This window comes from Salvelinus fontinalis, chromosome 4 (genome assembly GCF_029448725.1).
Source record: "Salvelinus fontinalis isolate EN_2023a chromosome 4, ASM2944872v1, whole genome shotgun sequence".
NCBI classification, from domain to species: domain Eukaryota; kingdom Metazoa; phylum Chordata; class Actinopteri; order Salmoniformes; family Salmonidae; genus Salvelinus; species Salvelinus fontinalis.
In genome coordinates this window covers 57810492-57834008 of record NC_074668.1, presented here as the reverse complement: position 1 = coordinate 57834008, position 23517 = coordinate 57810492, and the positions used below count along the sequence as shown (strand labels likewise).

At 43.0% G+C, this 23517-nt stretch overlaps 1 protein-coding gene across 2 annotated transcripts in view; it reads right to left on the bottom strand.

Annotated features, from left to right (window-relative positions):
* Nucleotides 1–23517, bottom strand: part of LOC129854043 (USP6 N-terminal-like protein) — a 36634-nt gene that overhangs the window by 10384 nt on the left and 2733 nt on the right. The window contains exons 2-12 of one of the 2 annotated variants that reach the window (XM_055920664.1): nucleotides 22909–22982; nucleotides 12777–12862; nucleotides 12647–12686; nucleotides 11871–11951; nucleotides 11515–11622; nucleotides 7994–8053; nucleotides 5849–5958; nucleotides 2405–2453; nucleotides 2071–2191; nucleotides 1714–1808; nucleotides 1203–1268 (exon numbers count right to left, since the gene is read on the bottom strand). In XM_055920664.1, the coding sequence (XP_055776639.1) occupies nucleotides 1203–1268; nucleotides 1714–1808; nucleotides 2071–2191; nucleotides 2405–2453; nucleotides 5849–5958; nucleotides 7994–8053; nucleotides 11515–11622; nucleotides 11871–11951; nucleotides 12647–12686; nucleotides 12777–12862; nucleotides 22909–22974 (882 nt within the window). In that variant the 5' untranslated portion in view covers nucleotides 22975–22982. The remainder of the gene's footprint in view (nucleotides 1–1202; nucleotides 1269–1713; nucleotides 1809–2070; nucleotides 2192–2404; nucleotides 2454–5848; nucleotides 5959–7993; nucleotides 8054–11514; nucleotides 11623–11870; nucleotides 11952–12646; nucleotides 12687–12776; nucleotides 12863–22908; nucleotides 22983–23517) is intronic. The other variant, XM_055920665.1, reaches the window with a different exon arrangement.

The following is a 23517-nucleotide window of genomic DNA, read 5'->3' as shown; positions in this document are numbered from 1 at the left end:
TAATCCTGTCTAACGCAACTTTTGTTTTTATGTATCACGTAGTTAAAACGGCATAAGTGTTGCTCTCCACTTTCTGGAGGACCGAGCTTTGAAATAAGTGGAATTTGAGTATGATAGCTAAGGAGATGGAGAAAAACACATGTCTTCGGATTACATCTTCAAACTAAGGGTAACCATGGCATCTGACAGGAGACGTGTGCATCCATGAATGATGTATACGGGTAAGATAGTCTAGCTAGCTACATTCTCAGATATTGGTTAGCTACCTGCAGATTCATGCAGGGTAGTAACGTCATGAGTTGGGATTATGGTTCATTGTTTAGCTAGCTAGCTACATGTCTTAACAAAAGACTCCACTATGCAAGTATCCATTTCAATAGAATGTCACTGCGACAATTGTTGGTTAGCTACCTACAGACTCATGCAGGGTAATAACGTCATGAGTTGTGATTATAGTTAATTTTTTAGCTAGCTACAGGTCTTAACAATGTCATGTATGGTAGTTACATGTCTTAACAAAAGACTCCACTAACCATTTCGGGTGCGTTCGTAAATTCAGTCTAGCCATCTACTTCTGATTTCCGAGTCCTCTCATCTGAGTGTGCCAGAGCGCAGAATAACTGATGAATTTATGTACGCTCAACACCCGTTGAATATGGCCGGTGTCAGTAAATGTCGGCAAAAAAAGTAATTCAATTGTTGCCAGCAGCACAGTTACAGTCATCAACGCTCTGGATAACATGAAAACAGCCTAATTAGGGCAAGTAAAATGGTCAGGGTGTGGGTGGGGGCTAAAGTTTAAGAGGGTGTGAATGATGCTGAATGGGTGTAGACAAAGAAGAGCTCTCCAGTAGGTACCAAAACATTCAAAGGACATTTTCTCAAAAGTGAGGTTACAAGTTAAAAACTTTCAAAGCAAAATTACCCTCCCATTGTTCCTCAAATGCAGTGTATGATATACCATTTTGTAGCTCTGTGTCTCTACTTTTATCCAATGTAAAAAAAAACACAATTGCAAATTTTGCTACATAAGACCGAATCAAGATGGTCGGTCACATATGGCAATCGTTGGTCAGCAACCCCAGATCCCAGATTGTACCTTTAAGGAGAGGAGTTCTTGGTTGTCACGGGCCAATAAAAATGTATAATTATTTAAATCGGCTGAAAATGGCACCGGTCCTTTAAAACACACTTTCTCTCACCCTGTCAATGAAACACTGCAGGAACCATTTAGTGCTATAGATCCCACAGGACATCTGTTCCCTGTCCTAGAGAGACAGAGGGAGAGAGGGATGGAGGGAGAGAGAAAAAGAGAGATGGGATGGAAAGAGAAAAAAAAGAGGGAGAAAGAGACGGAAGGTTAGAAAGAACGATGGACAGTTCTACACAGTAACACACATTTCAATGTAACTATATGCAACTATTGTAATAACCTCACTATTATGAAACATAATAATGCCATTACGTAATGTGTGTGTGTGTGTGCACATGTATGTATGTGCGTGTGTGTATGTGCGTGTGTGTGTATGCATGTATGTGGTTGTGTGAAGGCAACCTAAACAATGATCTATGTAAAATGTGTATGAAAAATGTCTATGTAAAATGTATGTATATGTAGCAGAAAAGCTATAAAAAACAAACAAGATACGTGTCCTCCGAAGAGGCGGGGTGATGGATGGATACAAAATATATAAAAAAAAACTGTGATCTAACCAGATGTTTCTTCAGCTTGGGGATGAGTTTGGAGAGAATCTGATCGTGGTGCGTCTGGAAGCGCTGCAGTTTGGGAAACCCAGGAATAAAGAAACCTTAGAAGGAGAGTGTACGATTAGACCGCTTCATTACCTTGTGTAAACGCACAGATAACTCTTGTGGCTAGAACTCCATAACAGAATGTACTTACTAGTCAATAACTGTAATTCCATATCTGTATTAAGATTGTATTACATATTCATATATTATTCCACTGGTAATGTAGCTGATTCCTATTATTGATTGGTCGGACCACAATGCTTGACATATCTGTTCGGTTGAATCAATGTTTACGGGATAGCTTAGTGGTCAGCTCACCGTGCATGGCATGCTTCCGATTGGTCAGTAGCTGTGACAGGGCCCAGAAGGCGTCTTCCTCGTTCATGTACATCAGCAGCAAGGCGGCGACCTGGCTCATGCCCTGGCAGTAGCTCACCTCCTATAGGGTCAGAGTTCAAACTATGTCACATTGATCACCAGGCTATATTTGTCCTGATGTAGGTTTTGTCTCCATAAAGTTAGACAGCTCAGTTACCACTAGTTTTAGTGTTACCAAAGCAGTTAATTGCTGAACATTGGGCTGAATCCTGATGCAAACATTATGTAACTATTGACATTATTTATGACTGAGGGAAGACTCAAACAAACTCACCGTGTTGTAGACTGAATAGGCAGACAGGACATGAAATAAAGACTGCTGTCTGTGTAGACACAGAGAGAAGAGAGAGAGGTCAGCCATTCAGAGAGAGAGGGGTAATATTATGGTTCAGGCAACTTTCACTTCATACCTTATTATACTATACATATGTAGGATCTGAATTTGATCACTCTTTTGTTACTGAGAATTTTCCTGCACCACAGTAAAGGAAGATTAACTTTGTGATTTAAATCAATTAAGGAGGGGTGTGTCTCTTTGTTAACAACAGCTGGTGCATGATCTCTAATGTTAAAGAAGTCCCGAGTTTTTGCTCGCATGAGTTAGAATATCTCATGATAAGCTACAGACCATACTATTTACCAAGACAGTTTTCATCTATATTTTTCGGAGCTGTCTATTTACTAATAGGTTGTGTATTTATTCCTTGTGTTAAAATGTATTTCTAGAATTTTTTATCGTTCTCTCTACATTGTTGGGAAGGGCCCGTAAGTAAGCATTTCACTGTTAGTCTACACCTGCTGTTTGCAAAGCACGTGACAAATAACATTTTACTTTATTTGTTCGGAATGATGATGACAAAATAACAACAAAAAAATGCTAATTAGACTGCGTGTCTGTGTGTGTTTCTCAATATGCATACTCCAAGGGCATTCTCTTGAGTACGTTCTTATTAGTACAAGAGTGTGGAGAACGCATACATTTTACATTTGAGAAGCACTTCGCGCTCCCATGCAACTGCGTTACCTTTGACCTTTTAAGGTAAATTGCATCATCAACATGTCGGCTGTTCATCTACGCTGGACTTTCAACGAGTACCCTCTGTAACTAAATGTTAAATGTCAAACATTTGTAGATCTGAACATCTGATTTAGTTTAATATTGCATTATCGTCAGTAAAGCAATTGAGACTATGAATCCCTTTTTTTGTTTTGTATTATTTAGCTAAATAGAAATGGGGTTCATTTCGCTGCTTTCCGTGATGTGTAGATACTGTCCACACATCATGGAAAGCAGTGAAATTAACCATATTTCTATTTAGCTAAATAATACAAAACAAAAAAAGTTAACTATATTACACAAGATGAAGTTTTGACCACATCGAGTTGGGGGGCGGGAATTACACATCCTTTTTTTTTTTTACCTCAGACTGATGATGTTAGTATAAAAGGTTTATAATCAACACAATGACACAAGATCAATAGCTGAAAACAGATCAGTATCTTTGGTTTTGTACTGTTGATTTTGTCATACACGCGGTGGGCCACAGGACCTAGAACGGAGCAATCGTTTCATTTCTCAAATGACATTGGATAATTCGGGGTGGTCTCTTAATAAAAGTCGCTGGCCACACACCAATACACGGACTTGACACAGTCAAACTATCACATAAAATAGCAGCCAACCGTTGATAAACGATGGCGGGTCGTGATTCGTTGAAGTTAACTAACAGAAAAAGAGGTTTGTTTCCTTTTCCATGATGGCAGCCTCCCGAAATGAACATCCGTCGTTCCAAAATAGTGTCACAGCATGTATAGGTTATTCCAAGTTTCTGCGTGGCCTTTGCGTCGTCTTCGTTTAAACAGCTCTACACCCCAAACGTTTTGTCCCTGTTCTATTGATTTCAGTGTGATATCGATGGAAGTGATTCATAAAAAAAAAAGTGTTGCTTTACACTTATCATGTTAGCGACCCACTTGAATCAAAATGCAACACTTCAAAATGTAGCTAGCCGTCTTCTACAAATTGTGCTCTGACCAGCGATGTACACATTATTTCCACATTCCGTGTGTTTTTTGAGCTGTGTTAGTTTTAACAGGACGCGCAACCTCAGCTCCCCCTCTCGCGCAATCGATTTCAATGTGATAATCGATAGGAGTGACTGACAAAACAGTGTTGTGTTTCTCTTTTTATTTTAGTGACCCCTGTATCAAAATGTAAAAGTCACAAATGTAGCTGATTGTGTTCTGCATTTTCCTCTAACCAGTGATGTAAAAACATATCCAGTTTCAATGTGTTTTAAAAAAATCCAGTTTCAAAACAGGGTTTTTGCTGCGTGTGCAGTTTATAAGGTGCTTGTTTTACAAAATAAAAGTAATATGGATTACTATTGTTGCACATGTACGTGTAGACACTACATTTTATGTTTAGGTTTCAATATATCACAAACTGTTTCCGCATATCGATTTGGGCACTTTAAAACTGTGTTTTGACATTGGGCTACTTATCAATCTGTCTTGTCAACAGGAAGCAGTGACAGTATCAAGTTTTAGGAACATAAATGTAACTTTCAACATTCATTTCCAATGGTATTGCACTTAACTACTGCTTTAGACGGCCTACTTATTGTAGTGAGAGTTGATGGGAAAAAACTAGCCAATGTTTGCAATGATGAGAAAATAATCGCTTTTTTGACTGCCTGTCTGTGTCTTGCTTGCGTTATATGTACACATTATGTATCCAAAGTATGTGGACACCCCTTCAAATTAGCGGATTCGGCTATTTCAGCCACACCCGTTGCTGACAGGTGTTATAAAATCGAGCACACAGCCATGCAATCTCCATAGCCAAACATTGGCAGTAGAATGACCTTACAGAAGAACTCAAGTGACCTTCAACGTGGCACCGTCACAGCACGCCACCTTTCCAATAAGTCAGTTCATCAAATTTCTGCCCTGCTAGAGCTGCCCCGGTCAACTGTAAGTGCTGTTATTGTGAAGTGGAAATGTATAGGTGCAACAACGGCTCAGCTGCGAAGTGGTAGGCCACACAATCACACAAAACAGGACTGCAGAGAGCTGAAAAGCATAGCGCGTACAAATCGTCTGTCCTCGGTTGCAGCACTCACAACTGAGTTCCAAATGGAAGCAACGTCAGCATAACAACTGTTCGTCGGGAGCTTCATGAAATGGGGTTTCCATGGCCGAGCATCCACACACAAGCCTAAGATCACCATGCGCAAAGCCTTCCCAGAAGAGTGGAGGCTGTTATAGCAGCAAAGGGGTGACCAACTCCATATAAATGCCCATGATTTTGGAATGAGATGTTCGACGAGCAGGTGTCCACATACTTTTGGTCACGTAGTGTACTTGCCTAATAACATGAAATAGACTGCTTTTGTGTTGTGCTTATGTTTGTAATACTGTTACAACAGACAACATAGTTTGTACGAACATGTAGATCGTGTCTTTTGTGTACAACATGAAGTTTCACCCTCCATGTAAATGAGGGGGAAGCAGCAGCGGAGCTACGTAGGCAGCAGAGCAGGCAGCAGCTACGTAAAAAAAAAAAAAAATCGACCTATCAACAGCAACACGTTTTCCAGAAAATCCAAAACCGCAGCCACTCTAATATATAATAGACTGGGGGATCTGATCCTAGATCAGCACTAAGACATACATGAATACCCACCCTTACCGTAGAATACAGCTGCTGACTTACTTGAATCCGAACCGATCCATGAACATGATGTGGTTTCTAAACGTCCTGTTCACGTCCAGATCGATCTGCTTGATTTCCTGGGAGAACATTCTGGCCTGTTCCTTCATCCTCTGAAAATGTTTATTAAAACAATATATACATTTTCTAAATCCCTTGCACACTTCAAAAGCGTTTTAGAAAGAAATGAACGGCAACAGTACACATGATTAATGCTAAAAAAAAATCGAGAATATATATATTTTTTCAAAATCGTAGATTCTATAGTATTTAGGCAACATCTTTTAATATTAACTTTATATCAAAAGCCATAATCCCCTGTCAGTAAACCTCTGTTTGTTGTGTGATGCGTGTGTGATCTTTGTAACCCCATGTCAACACCATCTGCCTGTTTTTATCTCACATACAGTAACATAATCCTCTCTCTTTTTGGAGCCGCAACCAACAAACAATGTCACTATTATTAATATTGCTGAATGTAGCGATGGGTGGGTGGGAGTTGGGGTAGTTGTGAAAAGTAATGGTGCTGTAAACATGAAATGGTCTTGGTATATAACATGACAGTATTTTGTGTTCAGCACTCTGGCTTCTGGCTGCAATATGTGGGGGAAGATCAGAACACTCCTACGTATGTTCCCGTACTGTATGTCTTAGTGCCTTCAGAACGTATTCAAACCCCTCGACTTTTTGCACATTTTGCTGTGTTACAGCCTGAAGTTAAAATGGATTACAGTTTTATTTTGTGTCACTGATCTACACACAATACCCCATAATGTCAAAGTGGAATGATGATTTTAGAAATGTAAAAAAAAAAATCAAAAGCTGAAAATCTCTTGAGTCAATCAACCCCTTTGTGAAGCCTAAATTACTTCAGGAGTAAAAGAAAGTGACCTACTGGTAGATGGGTAAAACAAAAAGAAGCAGACATTGAATATCCCTTTGAGCATGTTGAAATTATTAATTCAACTTTGTACAGTATGGTGTATTAATACACCCAGTCACTACAAAGATACAGGCGTCCCTTTTAACTTAGTTGACGGAGAGGAAGGAAACCGCTCAGGGATTTCACTATGAGGCCAATAGTGGTTTTAAACCAGTTACAGAGTTAAATGGCTGTGATAGGAAGACACTGAGGATAGATAAACAACATTGTAGTTACTGCACAATACCAACCTAAATAACAGAGTGAAAAGAAGGAAGCCTGTACAGAATAAAAATATTCCAAAACATGCCTCCGGTTTGCAATAAGGCACTAAAATAATACTGCAAAAAATATGGCAAAGAAATTAAGTTTTTGTCCTGAATACAAAGCATTACAGTGGTTGCTCAACTAAAGGTTTTGAGATTATGCTCCTGGACTTAAAGGTAATTTGTGGTTTAGTACGGTACCCTGTGTCACTGCTTCATTGCTCCAGACCACAGCAAGGGGGAGTTAGAGCACTGATTATGCTTTTGGGTCCCAAGGCGCTAATGTGTCTCTAACTGACAATGAATGGGCGACATAAACCAAATAGAAACTGATAATTGTGCACAACTTCAAAATTGAATTTCAATTCACTGAATGATGAGGATGAAAGTGATTGAATTTAGAACAATAGTGTAAGAATTTCTATTCCTCTGTCCTGCACGCGCACACCCTGAAAAATACACATATTTTTTTTATTTCTACTCGTCAGTATTACTTACTAAAACTGTTGTTACACAAAAGTTTTTATTCTAAGACAAACAAAAATGTTCAATTATATTCCATGATATTCTTAAGATATACATGTTGACTGAATATAAGCAAGTGATGCCTGCTAAATAATCAAGTTGATGGCTCAGTCATATAGCCTCAGCACCTCCATAAAGCTGAGCGAGTCACTCAATCATGGCTTTGGATCAATATAATTAAGTACCAACATTCTTTCTGATAGTCTTTAATAAAGAAATGTTTTGGTTATCCTGACCTGGACACCATGTATTATAACTGCCCATTACGGGCTGTTAGCAGGACAATAGACCCTTGCCAACACCTCTCTGTATTTTGACACTTTGTACAAGGCAATTGATCAGCATTAAAAACTTTGTGGATGGGGACTCCTGAGTGGCGCAGCGGTCTAAGACATTGCAGTGCAAACTGCGTTGCTACGGATGCTGGTTCGATACCTGTATCGGCCGCGTCCGGGAGACCCATGAGGTGATGGTGGGCTTTTGGTTTCTCTCCCTCTAAAAACAGAAATAAATCATTCTAAATAACAAACTGGCTTTATTTACAAATTAGTTAGAATGGCCTTTTTCTCGCTCACTTTAAGTTATTTGAAAACGAAATCTCCAAAATATTGTTCTTTATTAAAACACAGCGATTATTTTTATTATTGATTCATTTAGAATTATATAAAAGCCCCGTAGATATTCTCACAGATCAGATTTGCCCTAATGAAAAATGCCCCATAGATATTCATTTAGAATCCTCCAATTCTCTAAATCTAATTATTGGTAGAGAGTCACGTCATTGAATTTGTAATTTATTTAATATACTGTAGGCCTACCGTAGGCGACATGAGTCTCACTAGTGTTGAGTAATGTGCTGTTAAAAGTGGTGTAGGTCTTATTTATTTAAAAAGCATATTGAAATTAGAAGCAATAGGATTTGAAGCAATAGCCTACCCGCTGTGGTCAACTATTTCAGCACCGTTTCGCGCTGCTCTGAGACAAGCATGGGGACTGGTCTTGATCAATCAATGGGATTTTTAGTTTTTAGTTTTTCTTGGAATAGAAACACCATAATAATAATCTAATTAATTAAGCAAAATTTCTTAAAATCAATCTCATACACTATGTTCTTACAAAAAAATATTTTAAATTCTCTCGTACAGCCAATATTGAAGGCTATCAAATGCTTCTCAAAGATGCCCTCTGGTGGTCAAACTAGCACTAACTAGCATTAATGGTAACAATGGCTGACAATTCAATAACGTGCAATAGAATTCTGCGGCAGCCCGCAAAGTGTGCTGCAGTATGACGCAACTAGGAAGAAAATCCAAATCCAAATACAGACAGCTGATGTTCTGATAGAGCTGCAAAATCTGGATCCCTACAAATCAGCTGGGCTAGACATTCTGGACCCTCTCTTCCTAAAATTATCCGCCGCCATTGTTACAACCCCTATTACTAGTCTGTTCAACCTCTTTTTCGTATTGTCTGAGATTCCTAAAGACTGGAAAGCGGGCGCAGTCATCCCCCTGTTCAAAGGGGGAGACACTCTAGACCCAAACTGTTACAGACCTATATCCATCCTGCCCTGCCTTTCTAAAGTCTTTGAAAGACAAGTGAACAAACAGATCACTGATCATTTCAAATCCCACCGTACCTTCTCCGCTATGCAATCCGGTTTCCGAGCTGGTCATGGGTGCACCTCAGCCAAGCTCAAGGTCCTAAACGATATCATAACCGCCATCGATAAAAGACAGTACTGTGCAGCCGTCTTCATCGACCTGGCCAAGGTTTCGACTCTGTCAATCACAGTAATCTATCGGCAGACTCAACAGCCTTGGTTTCTCAAATGACTGCCTCGCCTGGTTCACTAACTACTTCTCAGATAGAGCTCAGTGTGTCAAATCGGAGGGCCTGTTGTCCGGACATCTGGCCGTCTCTATGGGGGTGCCACAGGGTTCAATTCTCGGCCGACTCTTTTCTCTGTATATATCAATGGTGTCGCTCTTGCTGCGGGTGATTCTCTGATCCAACTCGACACAGACGACACCATTCTGTATACATCTGGCCCTTCTTTGAACACTGTGTTAACAAACCTCCAAACAAGCTTCAATGCCATACAACACTCCTTCCATGGCCTCCAACTGCTCTTAAATGCTAGTAAAATGAAATGCTTTTCAACTGATCGCTGCCCGCACCTGCTCGCCTGACTAGCATCACTACTCTGGACGGTTCTGACTTAGAATATGTGGACAACTATAAATACCTAGGTGCCTGGCTAGACTGTAAACTCTCCTTCCAGACTCATATTAAGCATCTCCAGTCATCTATAAGTCTTTGCTAGGTAAAGCTCCATCTTATCTCAGCTCACTGGTCACCATAGCAACAACCACCCGTAGCACGTGCTCCAGCAGGTATATTTCACTGGTCATCCCCAAAGCCAACACCTCCTTTGGCCACCTTTCTTTCCAGTTCTCTGCTGCCAATGACTGTGTCGAATTGCAAAAATCACTGAAGTTGGACACTTATATCTCCCTCACTAATTTTAAGCATCAGCTGTCAGAGCAGCTTACCGATTGCTGCAGCTGTACACAGCCCATCTGTAAATAGCCCATCAAACCAACTACCTACCTCATCCCATATTTGTTTTAGTTTTCTCCTCTTTGCACACCAGTATTTCTACTTGCACATGCTCATCTGCACATCTATCACTCCAGTGTTAATTGCTAAATTGTAATGACTTCGCCACTATGGCCTATTTATTGCCTTACCTCCTTACTTAATTTGCACACACTGTATACAGATCTTTCTATTGTGTTATTGACTGTACGTTTGTTTATCCCATGTGTAACTCTGTGTTGTTGTTTTTGTCACACTGCTTTGCTTTATCTTGGCCAGGTCGCAGTTGTAAATGAGAACTTGTTCTCAACTGGCCTACCTGGTTAAATAAAGGTGAAAGAAAAAAGAAAAAGAAAAAAAGAACCACTGTATGTTTGGGGCAAATCCAACACAACAAGTCACTGAGTTCCACTCTTCATATTTTCAAGCATAGTGGTGGCTGCATCACGTTATGGGTATGCTTGTCATTGGAAAGGACTAGGGATTTTTCTGTTTTGGATAAAAATAAACGGAGTAGAGCTAAGCACAGGCAAAGCCCTAGAGGAAAAAACAAATCCGCCTTTCAGCAGGACAATAACCTAAAACGCAACGCCAAATATAGACTGGAGTTATTTACCAATACGACATTGAATGTTCCTGAGTGGCCTAGTTACAGTTTTGACTTAAATCAGCTTGAAAATCTATGGCAAGACATAAAAATAGCTGTACACCAATGATCAACAACAAACCTGACAGAGCTTGAAGAATATTGCACAGAGACTTGCCCAGAAAGACTCACAGATGTTATCACTGCCAAGTGATTCTGACATGTATTGAAAACTTATCTAATTTAAAATATATTGGTGTTTTATGTTCCATTAATACTTTGACATTACAGAGAATTGTGTAGATTGTTGACATTTTTTTTTTATTAAATCAATTTGAATCCCACTTTGTACAAATGTAGGGGGAAGACAGGGGCATTACCGTATCATACCATTGTTGAATCACAGGGTATTCATCTCTGGCCGGGTATTCAGGGTATTCAGTATTGTTGAATAGGTTCTTTCATTGACTCTGCCCATGTAGTGAACCTGGTTACTGATTACAGAGCCTAGCACAATGACATCACTTTCCCTGAGACCTGAAGCAGCAGTCGCCTTCAAATCATCACAGCAGAGATTTCATGGTTTAGTGGTCATGAGTGATCACTGGCTTTAGACTGCATTGTGTTGTTTGGAGCATGGTATCAAATCCCTGTGTGTTGGTAAACGCTGGCTACACCCATGCACTGTTTAGAGTAGATGCTTGATGAATCAACAGTGTGTGTATGCGTGTGTGTGTGAGCGTGTGTTAGATACTGGGTACTCTTTTACCTCATACTTCCCCTCGTTCTCATTCTTCACCTTCTCCACATCCAGCATCAGGGCCCAGGCCTGGCCTCTCAGCTGCAGGGGGAGACCCTTATACACACGCTTTACCATCTGAGAGGAGAGCAGGGGGACACAGGAGAGACAGGGGTTAGACAAGGGGGAGAACGGGGATACGCAAAATGGGGAGTTGAGGCAGGAGTGTAAATGTTCAGTGAGTATTTAAGACTATTATAAACATTTATAAACACAAGTGAAGGGTGTGGTGTGTGTCTGTGTAAGTGAGAGAGAGAGCGAGAGAGAGAGAGCGAGAGAGAGAGAGAGCGAGAGAGAGAGAGAGCGAGAGAGAGAGAGATTCTCACCCTGTCACTGTTCCAGTATTTATCCCATTTTTTCACCATCTTCAGCCATTTTTCTACCCTTTCAATTTCCAGGTTCTTTTTCTGTCAGGGCGAAACCCGAAAAGACATTTTAAACTAGGCAAAATGTTATGCACGCAAAATGAAGACTCATTTAGATTAACGAGACGCATTTACACACAGAGTATAGTACAGTACAGAACACAGTATTTACAATGTTTCTTCGAAAACTACAACCAAATGAACGCTCTTTGTGGGATCATATAAAAGATCACTTGACATGGGAACCTGGTGCCCCCACTGCTATGACTGGCATGTGTTGGTTTGTACTGTATTGACATGTAACACTGAGGAGAGCTTATCAAGTTCTGCCCACGGTTAAATGTGCTATTAATTGAATCAGTCACGGCCACATGACCGGTTCTAAGGTGTGAGGAAGCATAGCTCCCATTCCAGAAGTGTGTGAGATGCCTAAGGATCGGCTTCCCCTATCATGGATGCCTGGGACATGTGGCCCTGCTACAGGGTTTCACTAAGTTAGCGGGAGGTCATGGATTGGCTAATACATACACATCGAGCACGCACTAAGCATTGACACATTTCCACGCACACACACACACACACACACACACACACTACAGCTGTACAAGGAACATTACACCTCTATATGTTAGAGGTCACACTTGAAAGGTTAGTTAGTAGCTTCTGTACACCACTTAATGGAAACTGTAGTGTGTCTCTGACTCTTTTGATGCATATATTGCATTTCCACTTCTTACCTTCTCCTCATGTGCACTAGGGGCTGGCAGATCCTCGTCACTGTGGAAAAAGAACGGACGACAACAGTAAGATTCTGCCAGTCAAGTAATGTTTACAATACTGTACACAAGAAACCTCAGTGTGACTTACTGCAGAAACCCGAAACGGTCAGTGACTCTGTAAATACTGTAGTCTGCATCCTCCCAGGGGTCAATCTCCACCCCCTCCTGTCTGCCCTGGAATAACACACAGACACAGACACATCAGAAACAGCACACAGCCCAGGGAAAACATGCAGTCAGTTGGCCTGTTGCTTTAACATTGTTAAATCAAGTCAGGCATTGGGCCTTTGAATTGGAGCCATTAGGAAAAACACAACACACGCTGTTCTCTAGAGAACAATACGTTTGATTTTAGTACCAGCGCATCAGATCGCTGTGCCTGTCTCAAAGATGACACAAACGGATGCATTGTGTCTATCTATGCTGTGTTAAATCGTGGCCAATTTAAAAGAACATCTCATCGCCAGCCAGATTGTACATCGTGGAGCAGATATTGCCCAAGGGGAAGAGGACAATTTTCTCTCAGGACTAGTCAAATGGACTACATAGATGTGGCCAACTATTAGAAAGCGTAGAAAGCTATCAGAAAGCAGGTTGCGGGGCAAAGAGAGAGAGGGTCGATACATACAGCCTACAGACGCCAAACCATGCCGTCACAGATGAACAATCTCAGCGATGACGCCCTGAGGGCACGCTGCAAATGGTGTCAAGTGTGAGAAAGTGAGAGGGCTAAAAATAGGTCCTAGTGGAAGTCATTAGGGGGGGGGGGGAAGCAAAGAGAGGAAAGTGGGAGATGGATATAATTAAACAGTGAAAGGGAGATGAGAAGGAATGTGTGGAAAGCGAGAGAGAGAGAGATAGAGGGGGAGAGAGCGAGAGAGAGACACATGGTCAGAGAACCTGCTTGGACTTTCCAATATTCCTCCAAGCATACCTATGCCTGGTGAACACCTGACTCTTTCTGCAATCAACAACACAATCAGAGTAACGGCCGGTCGGCTGCTTTGTTAAGGGACAATTTGGACCACCCAGACTTTCAATGTAGCAACTTTTTGCTTGTAGAGGACTACAGGATTGAAGGGACTACGCTTAGCAAACAAGTAGCGAATCTATACAAGCTACTGGGGGAATCCACACCCGCTTACTTTTTCTCTCTTTTACCCCAGTAGCAGGACGCCGCTCTGGCCTGATGGAAGTCTCGCCGCCGTGTCGGCTCTCCACAGCCGACTGGCCGGTACTCTGCAGGGATCCCTCCCACCAAGGGGTATCCCCCTTCCCTGGAAGAATGGAGCTAGTAGGACGCTCCTGGATGACTTGGGGGATGTTCCTGTTCTCGATATTACCAACCAGTCATGGAGATATGTCACTCGCCATGGAAGTCGAAAACAGCGTCCTCTGGTAACGGGAGCCTCATTGGAGATATTAAGCCCGGACCGGACACAGACCAGAAACAGCTTTGCTGCCCTGGGATCTAGAGGTTCCGGCGCGATCTTCCCTGGGGGATTGTGGTTCGAGATCGGATCCGGAGGTACTCCGGCCTATTCATCCTCCACGATGGATACTACAACTGGCTCGGGTCCATCGGGCCCCACCACTCTTCGGTCCTCAAGGCGAAAGAACGACCGGACTTCATCAGCCATTGCACCAGTTGTCATCATCGACAGTTCTATTGTAAGAAACACCTTGGTGCCCAGGGCAAAAACCCTGTGCTACCCAGGAGCACGAGTACAGGACATTACAAGGCTGCTTCTGACTATTCTATGACAGCTGCAGGGAGCTGATGCTGTCGTCTATGTGGGGTCAAAAGACATCAGGAAGGCTATAGGCTTGGCACACGCATACTCAGGCTGACTGGCTCTCGTTCAGGCACATGAGAAATAAGTGCACTCAGGCTATCCAGAAGGCCAAAGTTAATTACTTAAAGGAGCAGTTCTCTCTCTGTGGGTCTAACCCAATGAAGTTCTGGAAAATGAATGAAGACCTGGAGAATAAACCCTCCTCCTCACAGCTGCCCATGTCCCTTCATGTTGATGATGTGGTTGTTACTGACAAGAAGCACATGGCTGAGCTCTTTAAATCACCACTTTATTAAGTCAGGATTCCTATTTGACCCAGCCATGTCTCCTTGCCAGCCCAACATTTCCTCATCTCCCACCCCTTCTAAATGTGACTATCCCCGGTGCTTCTCCCTCTTTTTCCCCTTCCCCACTACAAAGTTTCTCCCTGCAGACAGTCACTGAGTCCGAGGTGCAAAACGGGCTCCTGAAACTTGACCCCCAAAAAACATCTAGGTCAGATGGTTTAGACCCTTCCTTCTTTAAGGTTGGTGACCCTATCATCGCCAAGCATATCTCCAACCTTTTTAACCTGTCCCCTCCTTTATGGGGAGGTTCCCATTGCTTGGAAGGCAGCAACATTCCGTCCTTTATTTAAAAGGGGGAGATCAAGCTGATCCTAATTCTTATAGGCCTATTTCTATGTTGCCCTGTTTATCAAAAGTTTTGGAAAAACTTGTCAATAATCAACTGACTGGCATTCTTGATGTCTATAGTATTCTCTCTGGTATGTAATATGGTTTTCCGCTCAGGTTATGGATGTGTCACTGCAACCTTAAAAGTCCTCAATGATGTCACCATTGCCCTTGATTCTAAGCAATGTTGTGCTGCTGTTTTTACTGACTTGGCCAAAGCTTTTGATACGGTAGACCATTCCATTCTTGTGAGCGGACAAGAAATATTGGTGTCTGTGAGGGGTCTTTGGCCTGGTTTGCTAACCACCTCTCTCAAAGAGTGCAGTATTTAAAGTCAGAAAATCTGCTGTCTCAGCCACTGCCTGTCACCAAATGAGTACCCAAGGCTCGATCCTAGGCCCCACTCTCTTCTCAATTTACATCAACAGCATAGCTCAGGCAGTAGGAAGCTCTCTCATCCATTTATATGCAAATGATACAGTCTTATACTCAGCTGGCCCCTCCCCGGATTTTGTAACAAAGCTTTCTTAGTGTCCAACAAGCTTTCTCTACTCTTAACCTTGTTCTGAACACCTCCAAAACAAAGGTAAATGTCGTTCGGTAAGAAGAATGCCCCTCTCCCCACAGGTGTGATTACTACCTCTGAGGATTTAGAGCTTGAGGTAGTCACCTCATACAAGTACTTGCGAGTATGGCTAGATGATACACAGTCCTTTTCTCAGCACATGTCAAAGTTGCAGGCTAAAGTTAAATCTAGACTTGGTTTCCTCTATCGTAATCGCTCCTCTTTCTCCCCAGCTGCCAAACTAACCCTGATTCAGATGACCATCCTTACCCATGCTAGATTACGGAGACATGATTTATAGATCGGCAGGTACGGGTGCTCTCGAGCGGCTAGATGTTCTTTACCATTCGGCCATCAGATTTGTCACCAATGCTCCTTATAGGACACATCACTGCACTCTATACTCCTCTGTAAACTGGTCATCACTGTATACCCGTCGCAAGACCTACTGGTTGATGCTTATTAATAAACCCTCTTAGGGCTCAATCCCCCCTTATCTGAGATATCTACAGTAACCCTCATCCTCCACATACAACACCCGTTCTGCCAGTCACATTCTGTTAAAGGTCCCCAAAGCACACACATCACTGGGTCGCTCTTCTTTTCAGTTCGCTGCAGCTAGCGACTGGAACAAGCTGCAACAAACACTCAAACTGGACAGATTTACCTCAATCTCTTCATTCAAAGACTCAATCATGGACACACTTACTGACAGTTGTGGCTGCTTGCTTGATGTATTTTTTGTCTCTACCTTCTTGCCCTTTTGCCGTTGTCTGTGCCCTATATTGTTTGTACTATGTTTTGTGCTGCTACCATGTGTTGCTATCATGTTTTTGTCATGTTGTGTTGCTAACATGCTGTGTTGTCATGTTTTGCTGCCTTGCCATGTTGTTGTCTCAGGTCTCTCTTTACGTTGTGCTGTGTTGTCTTTCTTGTCGTGATGTGTGTTTTGTCCTATATTTTTTCCTAATAATTCATTATTACTTTTTAAATCCCAGCCCCTGTCCCCACAGGAGGCCTTATGCCTTTTGGTAGGCCGTCATTGTAAATAAGAATTTGTTCGTAACTGACTTTGCCAGATTAAATAAAGGTTGAATAAAAAAATTTTTTTTTTAAAGTAGGTGCATTTGATCACACGGAATGGGATATGTTCCGGGTTGATTCTGAGAATAACATTAACGTATACACGAACACAGTGACTGAGTTAATCAGGAAGTGTACAGCGGATGTTGTTCCCACTGTGACTAGTAAAACCTACCCAAACAAAAAAACGTGGATAGACGGCAGCATTGCCTTGCGCAAACGACCACATTTAACCACGGCAAGGTGACTGGCAATATGGTCGAATACAAACAGTGCAGTTATGCCCTCCGAAAGGCAATCAAACAGGAAAAACGTCAGTACAGAGACAAAGTGGAGTCGCAATTCACAATTCAACGGCTCAGACACAAGCCGTATGTGGCAGGGACTCCAGACGATCATGGATTACAAAGGGAAAACCAGCCACATTGCGGACACCGACGTCTTGCTCCAGAACAAGCTAAACACTTTCTTCGCCCGCTTTGAGAATAACACAGTGCCACTGACACCTCCCGCTCCCAAGGACTGTGGGCTCTTGTTCTCCGTGGCTGACATGAGTAAGACATAATGTGTGTTAACCCTTGCAAGGCTGTCGGCCCAGACAGCATCCCTAGCTGCGTCCTCAGAGCATGTGCAGACCAGCTGGCTGGAGTGTTTACGGACATATTGAATCTCTCCCTATCCCAGTCTGGTGTCCCCACTTGCTTCAAGATGTCCACCACTGTTCCTGTACCCAAGAAAGCAAAGGTAACTGAACTAAATGACTATCACCCTGTAGCTCTCACTTCTGTCATCATGAAGTGATTTGAGAGGCTAGTTAAGGATCATGTCACCTCCACCTTACCTGACGCCCTAGACCCACTTAAATTTGCATACCGCCCCAAAAGATCCACAGATGATGCAATCACCATTACACTGCACACAACCCTATCCCATCTGGACAAGAGGAATACCTATCTAAGAATGATGTTCATTGACAACAGCTCAGCCTTCAACACCGTAATACCCTCCAAGCTCATCATCAAGCTGGAGGCCCTGGGTCTCAACCTCTCCCTGTGCAACTGGGTCCTGGACTTTCTGACGGGCCACCCCCAGGTGGTGAAGGTAGGAAACAACACCTACACTACGCTGATCCTCAACACTGGGGCCCCACAAGGATGCGTGCTCAGCCCCCTCCTGTACTCCCTGTTCAGTCATGACACACGCCTCCAACTCAATCATCAAGTTTGTAGATGACACAACAGTAGCAGGCCTGATTACCAACAATGATGAGACCGCCTACAGGGAGGAGGTGAGGGCCCTGGCGGAGTGGTGCCAGGAAAATAACCTCTCCCTCAACGTCAACAAAACTAAGGAACTGATCATAGACTTCAGGAGACAGCAGAGGGATCACGCCCCCACCCATATCGAGAGGACAGCAGTGGAGAAGGTGAAAAGCTTCATGTTCCTCTGCGTACACATCACTGACAATCTAAAATGGTCCACCCACACAGACTGTGTGGTGAAGAAGGCGCAACAGCACCTCTTCAACCTCAGGAGGATGAAGAAATTAGTCTAGGCTCTCAAGAGCCTCACAAACTTTTACAGATGAACAATTGAGAGCAACCTGTTGGGGTGTATTACCGCCTGGTACTGCAAATGCACCGCCCGCTAATGCAGGGCTCTCCAGAGAGTGGTGCAGTCTGCTCAACGCATCACCAGGGGCACACTGCCTGCTCTTCAGGACAGCTACAGCACCCGATGTCACATGAAAGACAAAAAGATCATCAAGGACATCAACCAGCCGAGCCACGGCTTGTTCACCCCCGCTACCATCCAAAAGGTGAGGTCAGTACAGGTGCATCAAAGCTGAGACCGAGAGGCTGAAAAACAGCTTCTATCTCAAGGCCATCAGACTGTTAAATAGCCATCACTAGCCGGCTACCACCCTGCACCTTAGAGGCTGCTGACCTATGAACATAGAGATGGAATCACTGGTCACTTAAATAATGGAACACGAGTCTCAGCAAAAAACGAAACGTCCTCTCACTGTCAACTGCGTTTATTTTCAGCAAACTTAACATGTGTAAATATTTGTATGAACATAACAAGATTCAACAACTGAGACATAAACTGAACAAGTTCCACAGACATGTGACTAACAGAAATTGAATAATGTGTCCCAGAACAAAGGGGGGAGGTCAAAATCAAAAGTAACAGTCAGTATCTGGTGTGGCCACCAGCTGCATTAAGTACTGCAGTGCATCTCCTCCTCATGGACTGCACCAGATTTGCTGTGAGATGTTACCCCAATATTCCACCAAGGCACCTGCAAGTTCCCAGACATTTCTGGGGGGAATGGCCCTGGCCCTCACCCTTCGATCCAACAGGTCCCAGACGTGCTCAATGGGATTGAGATCCGGGCTCTTCGCTGGCCATGGCAGAACACTGACATTCCTGTCTTGCAGGAAATCATGCACAGAATGAGCAGTATGGCTGGTGGCATTGTCATGCTGGAGGGTCATGTAAGGATGAGCCTGCAGGAAGGGTACCACATGAGGGAGGAGGATGTCTTCCCTGTAATGCACAGCGTTGAGATTGCCTGCAATGACAACAACCTCAGTCCGATGATGCTGTGACACACCGCCCCAGACCATGACGGACCCTCATCCTCCAAATCGATCCCGCTCCAGAGTACAGGCCTCTGTGTAACGCTCACGCCTTCGACGATAAATGCGAATCTGACCATCACCCCTGGTGAGACAAAACCGCAACTCGTCAGTGAAGAGCACTTTCTGCCAGTCCTGTCTGGTCCAGCAACGGTGGGTTTGTGCCCATATGCGACGTTCTTGCCAGTGATGTCGGGTGAGGACATGCCTTACAACAGGCCTACAAGCCCTCAGTCCAGCCTCTCAAGCATATTGCGGACAGTCTGAGCACTTATGTTGGGAGTGTACGTTCCTGGTGTAACTCGGGCAGTTGTTGTTGCCATCCTGTACCTGTCCCGCAGGTGTGATGTTCGGATGTACCGATCCTGTGCAGGTGTTGTTACACGTGGTCTGCCACTGCGAGGACGATCAGCTGTCCGTCCTGTCTCCCTGTAGCGCTGTCTTAGGCGTCTCACAGTACGGACATAGCAATTTATTGCCCTGGCCACATCTTCAGTCCTCATGCCTCCTTGCAGCATGCCTAAGGCATGTTCACACAGATGAGCAGGGACCCTGGGCATCTTTCTTTTGGTGTTTTTCAGAGTCCGTAGAAAGGCCTCTTTAGTGTCCTAAGTTTTAATAACTGTGACCTTAATAGCCTACAGAAGATAAGCTGTTAGTGTCTTATCGACCGTTCCACAGGTGCTTGTTCATTAATTGTTTATGGTTCATTGAACAAGCATGGGGAACAGTATTTAAACCCTTTACAATGAAGATATTTCAGGGTCCTGAAAAAGAGATATCATTTTTTGCTGAGTTTATATACTGCATTCTACAGTATTCTAGTCAATGCCACTTGTCCAAATATTTATAAATTCCATTCTTTTACATTTGTGTGTATTGTTAGAAACTACTGCACTGCTGGAGCTAGGAACTCAAGCATTTCGCTACACCCGCAATAACATCTGCTAAACATGTGTATGTGACCAATAACATGTTATTTGCATTTGTTTTAAGCTGCTTTCTCGTGACATTTATTTGATACATCCATAACAAATGAGCTAATGACGCGCTCTCGTCAGGACACTGTTGTTCAGAGGAGCTAGCCAACAACACAGCTCACACACTCACTTCAAACTGAAGCGGGAAAGACAGCAAACTAGCTGTTATTGTTCCGTTTGACCAGTTTTTTTTATTGATATTTATTAGTATACGTCCATGAAAATGATGCTGACTCGTGATTTCGACCGGCTGAGAAAAACTGCCTGCCTGTCTGTCTCAACCCGACTCCCGGCACGTTCATTGCTATGGGACAGCTGGAAATCGAATTTTGAATATTAAAACAATGTTGCAAATGTTGGAGAGACAGACAGCAAGGTTTATACAAATCTCCGCTGTCGAAAACTAAACGTCAGTCTAAAAGAAATGCGAGATCACGTCTAGATGCTCGTTATAGTGGAGATCAAGTTTATACATTGTCTGGCTGGGCTGATGAGACCGTGGACTTCGCAGTCAGATGGAACAGAGTAAACAGGCGTTTTAACGTCATAGATTTAACTTGTGGAATAGACACCGGCTGGAATGCAGTTTTAACCAATCAGCATTCAGGATTAGACCCACCCGTTGTATAATAAGTCCTTATAACCTTGTTTGGCAACATCAAAAGGGCAGCCAAGTTGTTGTCTTTGCCAAACAGAAACGGCACACTGACCAAGCCATCTGCACATTACATTAAACAGAACACCCATGGTGAATTGTGCTAAAACCATGGTGTCTGTTCTGTCACCCACCTGAGGTCTGAGACAGTGTGTGCTTCTTCTGTTCAAAGTCAAATACCTCATAGACAGTAGAATTCTACAGACAGAAATCACCTGACTTCTGTTAATGGTTCAGTAGCTTAGAGAGACCATGGTGTCATCTATTGCTATGGTCTTGCTATGGCCGTTGTCACAGGTGTTGCTAAGGCCCGACATGGTCCCCTCTACAGACGTAGGATCTTAATATGATCACCCTATTGCAGGATAACTTTCCTGCAATGCAGCACATGTTTTACTTGTAGTGTATTTACGGTTTAAAAAAGGCCTCTAAAGTTTGTCATTTCAACTTTGAACTATCAGACTTAAAGTTTCCCGTACAAAAAGTGTATCAAACCCTACAAAAAGGTCCACTGATTATAACTCACGTTTCTTGTTGCTGCAGGATTATTTTCCTGCTGCAGCAACTGGCTCAAATTAAGATCGTATATACAGTATGCTCTCATGTCTTGTTGCCTGTGAGCTAAATTCAACTCTGTCTCACTCCTACTCGCTCTCTCTTGCTATTTCGAGAGTCAACTGTCTCCTTCGCTGTAGTCCTCTCGCTCTCCCTCCCTCTTGCTCTTTCCAGTGTCAGCGTTTCTGCTGACCCCAATTTGAAGAGGGGACACTGTCAGACAGATATTGCTAGTGAAATTTGGTCGCTTGAAGTTCGTGACCTCCAGTTTGTACTAAATAGACTGCATAACCTCTCGTTTTAGAATGTATACTTCTCTAGGTTTTATAGCATTAGAAACATACTCTTACGATATGAGTGTGTTTTCCTGGCAACCGTGACTATTTTAGCTGCTTATGTATGTCTAAATCTCCTCAACATCGTATTATAGCATACTTTTCTGTTACACAACAAACCACAAGCATGCTATTAGGCTTCTTCATAAACCCACGCAGACAATGCTTAGCAACACACACACACACACACACAAACACACACATTCGGTTTCTCTTTCTTATCCCTCTTAGAGCGACGGTCGCGCTTTTTAACAACACGCTCAAACAACTGTGAACTCTTCCTCCTGTGTGAACAGAGACAGAGAGGACATGTGAACGCACAGACAGAGAGGACATGTGGTACAGTCAGATGGGATAACTCCATGACATGTTCTGAGAATGGAATGCGTGCTGTTTAAAGTACAAACTCAGGCCAAGTGAATCAGCATCCGATCGTCAAGGATATGCATTACAAAATGCACCTGCTTATGTGTGGACATAACACGACCTTTGCTGTTTGGTTTTGACTGGTGTGGTCGATCTGCTTCCTTGTTTATATGGAGGTGATGGAGGTGGTGCAGTCTACCTACATAAGTAGACTTAGTCTTAATCTAACTTAGACTAACATAAGTCTTAGACTAAGTTATTTATGGATACTTCAATGCAGGCCTGGAGGTAAACAGCACTATTGCTATGCTATGCAACTAATATGACTGTTACTGGAACTTTGGAAGATCTGAACTGATGTCTATGAACTTTCAAACCTTATCTAGGAGTTCTCCGACTGTAGAAGCATTTGTTGGACAGGTCGCTCGGGTTATGTTGGTCATCGGTAAACGAGAAATAACTAAAGGTGGAAGTGCGCATGGCAATTTTAGAACTTTAAAAAAAAAAAAAACAGTTTACAGCATTCTGAAACCCTCTGAATGCCGCATTGGATGAACGTCACCCACCGTATCATATTTCGAGATGATGTCGGCGCGTTCCTCCGCTATCAACGTCTCAATGTCTTTCTTCATGTCAATACCTGAAAAGGAAAATAAGGAACAAACAATGTCAAATCAGAGATGCATTGGGTTTGCATGGTTGTGGCCAAATGTGTTGGCAAAAATATAACGGACAATGCTCTTCATTTTATGTCGGTCTAACTGACTACTGGACACACATCGGTGATACATTTTTTAAAAAGCAGCGGTGATGTCTGTATAAAGAGGAGGCGATATCGTTTTTCTCCATTCAGGCGGTTAATTCCCTATTGTTGATCATAAGCCTGTAACCGTCTCCGCTCCGGAGCTCTGACCAGCACGTGTCCACTCCTCGGCTAAGTGTTGACACAGTGTCACACTATGGCCGAATGAACTTCGCACAACTTTAGTGGTGGCAGAGTTGAAAAGACGGTGGGCCGCTGTGTGTGTGTCCATTGAGTGAGACAATAAAACCATAGTAAAAACTGCAGATTTTGAAACGTGTGAAAGCTAAACAGAACGCAGGGGGGTTGAGAAGCAGAGCGCTGTGTGGATGCAGTGTGTCGGCAGTGTGCGAAGAAGATGTCAGGTGTGTCT